The sequence below is a fragment of the Aplysia californica genome, unplaced genomic scaffold, assembly GCF_000002075.1.
Source record: "Aplysia californica isolate F4 #8 unplaced genomic scaffold, AplCal3.0 scaffold00272, whole genome shotgun sequence".
In the NCBI taxonomy this organism is placed as follows: Eukaryota; Metazoa; Mollusca; class Gastropoda; order Aplysiida; family Aplysiidae; genus Aplysia; species Aplysia californica.
Window position 1 is genome coordinate 309,639 of NW_004797542.1, and position 2,671 is coordinate 312,309.

The 2,671-nt window shown below is 42.8% G+C and overlaps 1 protein-coding gene across 1 annotated transcript in view; it reads left to right on the forward strand.

The window, feature by feature from the left end:
* Positions 1-27: 27 nt before the first annotated feature.
* Positions 28-2,671, forward strand: part of LOC101845174 (CLIP-associating protein 1) — a gene marked incomplete at its 5' end in the record, with an annotated part of 62,524 nt that continues 59,880 nt past the window's right edge. The window contains 4 exon segments of the mRNA XM_035970484.1: positions 28-173; positions 698-833; positions 1,507-1,577; positions 2,089-2,226. Of these exon segments, the coding sequence (XP_035826377.1) occupies positions 28-173; positions 698-833; positions 1,507-1,577; positions 2,089-2,226 (491 nt within the window).

Here is a 2,671-nt window from a genome sequence, read left to right on the forward strand (position 1 = left end):
TGGTGTTATTTTCTCTCCCGTCCCCAGATCAAGATGGTACGCTCCCTGATCCTGTCCGGGGCGGCAGACTACGACGATTTCTTCCAGTCGCTGCGCATGTTGGAGTCTGCGTTTATCCTGGTGGTCAAGGACTTGAGGTCGCAGGTCGTGCGCGAGGGCTGCATCACCATAGCGTGAGTCGCCACAGGGTTTTAGAAATAGATCTGTCTCTCGACAAGGTGGGATTAGGGGGCGTTCTTCAATTTTTGAAGCATATGGAGTTATTGTTTTCATCTTAAAGCTTGTTTGTGGGTGGTTGGTGGGTGCTTTGGTGTGGTTTGCCCCTTCTTTCCTATCAAACATCTATCATTCTTATCTCTCCTTCTTTTTTATGTTTGTTACTCTCTACACCTCTAGTCTTCGGCACTCATATGACCTATTTGTGTTGCAAGTTCCGTAAAACTCTTACCAATACATACTCATATTTTACAAATTCTGTGTGTGTGTATGTTTTACAACATCTGTGTGTGTGTGTGTGTGTGTGTGTGTGTGTTTTACATCTGTCTGTGTGTGTGTGTGTGTGTGTGTATGTGTGTGTGTTTTACATCTGTCTGTGTCTGTGTGTATGTGTGTGTGTTTTACATCTGTGTGTGTGTGTCTGTGTGTGTGTGTGTATGTGTGTGTGTTTTACATCTGTCTGTGTGTGTGTGTGTTCCAGGTACATGTCCCAACAACTGGGCACCAAGTTTGACCACTTCGCCGAGGCTGTCTTGCCGTCCCTCATCAACCTCATTCCCAACAGTGCCAAGGTCATGGCCACGTCAGGCACCGTCTGCATTCGCTTCATCATGCAGGTAACGGGGGACACGGGGGGGACTCTTTGATGCTTTGGTGGAGTGGAGAGTTTAGTTTGGTCTATAATTCCCTGGTCTTTATCACGCAGGTAACGGGGAACTCTGTGATGCTTTGGTGGAGTGAAATTGATCGTTTTATGCTGACTCGAAGTTAACTGCAATATAACTTTACACATGTGTTGATTTTCCTGATAATCCCAGAAAACAGGATTTCCAAAATTGTCCAGATTTTGCCCCAAAATTACCTGGATTTATAAAAGACTTATCTGTTTTTTTGCATTTCGTATTGCATATGGCATAAGGATTGTCATGGGTGATTTGTAGATACTCTGGTGTGGTTTGCTTCTTCTTTCCTATCAAACACCCATCTTCCTTATCACTTCTTTTTTTATGTTTGTTACTCTTTTGTAACACCTCTTATCTTCGCCACTTATATGACCTTATTGTGTTGCAAGTGCCATAAAAATCTTACGGAAACTAAAATAAAAATTCTCATGTTACCAAATATTACAGTAATTGTAATGTAATGATTTGTAAGTTTTAGTTCTCAGAGTGGGTGTTTTACATGGATACTGAAAGGTTCAATATTCTGTTCAATTTTTAAAATTCATTTTTTAAAAATGTTTTCCTCCAGAGCCCTGTCTTCAAAAGTTTCTGTTTTTCCGTGTTTCAGTTTGTCCACACCAATCGCCTCATTCCAATCGTCACCGCCAACTTGACGTCTAAGTCGAACATCATCAGAAGGTGAGACTTTGTGCTTTTGTCAACAACTGAGGCCTCTTTTCAGAAATTCTGGTGGTTGCAGAGACTCCATAAACGTTTTTCAGCACTGTTTAGGTCATTTACAAGACATGCTTTGCTGCAGTGCTGATTATGAGGGATGCTTTAGCCCTGATGAAAGATGGAGATGTTATGCTTATCATCATCATCATCATCATCATCATCATCATCACCATCATCATCATCATCATCATCATCATCCAGTGCCAAATCTGCGACAGACATCGGCGATCATGGCTCTCCATTCATTCCTTTGTTCGGATGGTCTAAAAGAACTATGTTTCCCTGATCTTTCCCTGTTACCCATTTGTTTAGGTTCCCTAAGTATGTTGTTCAGGGCCTACCCCTGCCTGTGCTGATAAATATGATAAATAGTATTTATATGGGACATATCCTCGCTCGACAGCAAGCTCTCTATCGCTATATCAACTGACTTTTGTTATCAACTAACTGTTGTTGTCGCTGTCGTCCCCAGGTTCTCGTGTGAGTTTGTGAACCAGATCCTTCACTCGTGGCCCACCCACAGTCTGGAGAAACACATCGCTATCCTACAGGACGCCATCAAAAGGGGCATCAGTGATGCTGACTCGGAGGCTAGGGCACACTCCAGGAAGTGAGTGAGGGGGGTTCGAAACCTGGGAGGGTGAGAAAGAGAGAGGGGGGAAAATCACTGTTACTCTTTTATTTTAATTGTGCGAATTTGGGCGTAAAACTGTTATAATCACTGTTATATTTGATTTAAACTGTATCGATGGGGGGTTAGTAAATCACTGTTTGTCTTTGATCTAAATTGTGTTAAACACTGACTTATTGTTGAAATAACAATCTCTGTTCTGAATTATTGAAATAACAATCTCTGTTCTGACTTATTATTGAAATACCGTGGCGTCGGTGGCCTAGTGGTTAGGCTCTCGGACTCGCAACCGTAAGGTCGTGGGTTCGAATCCCGTCAGGGGCCCGACGTTGTGTCCTTGGGAAAGGCACTTTACACGAATTTTCCTCATTTCACCCAGGTGGGAATGGGTACCGGGCTATAGACAGCGAAAGATCTTGTCAGT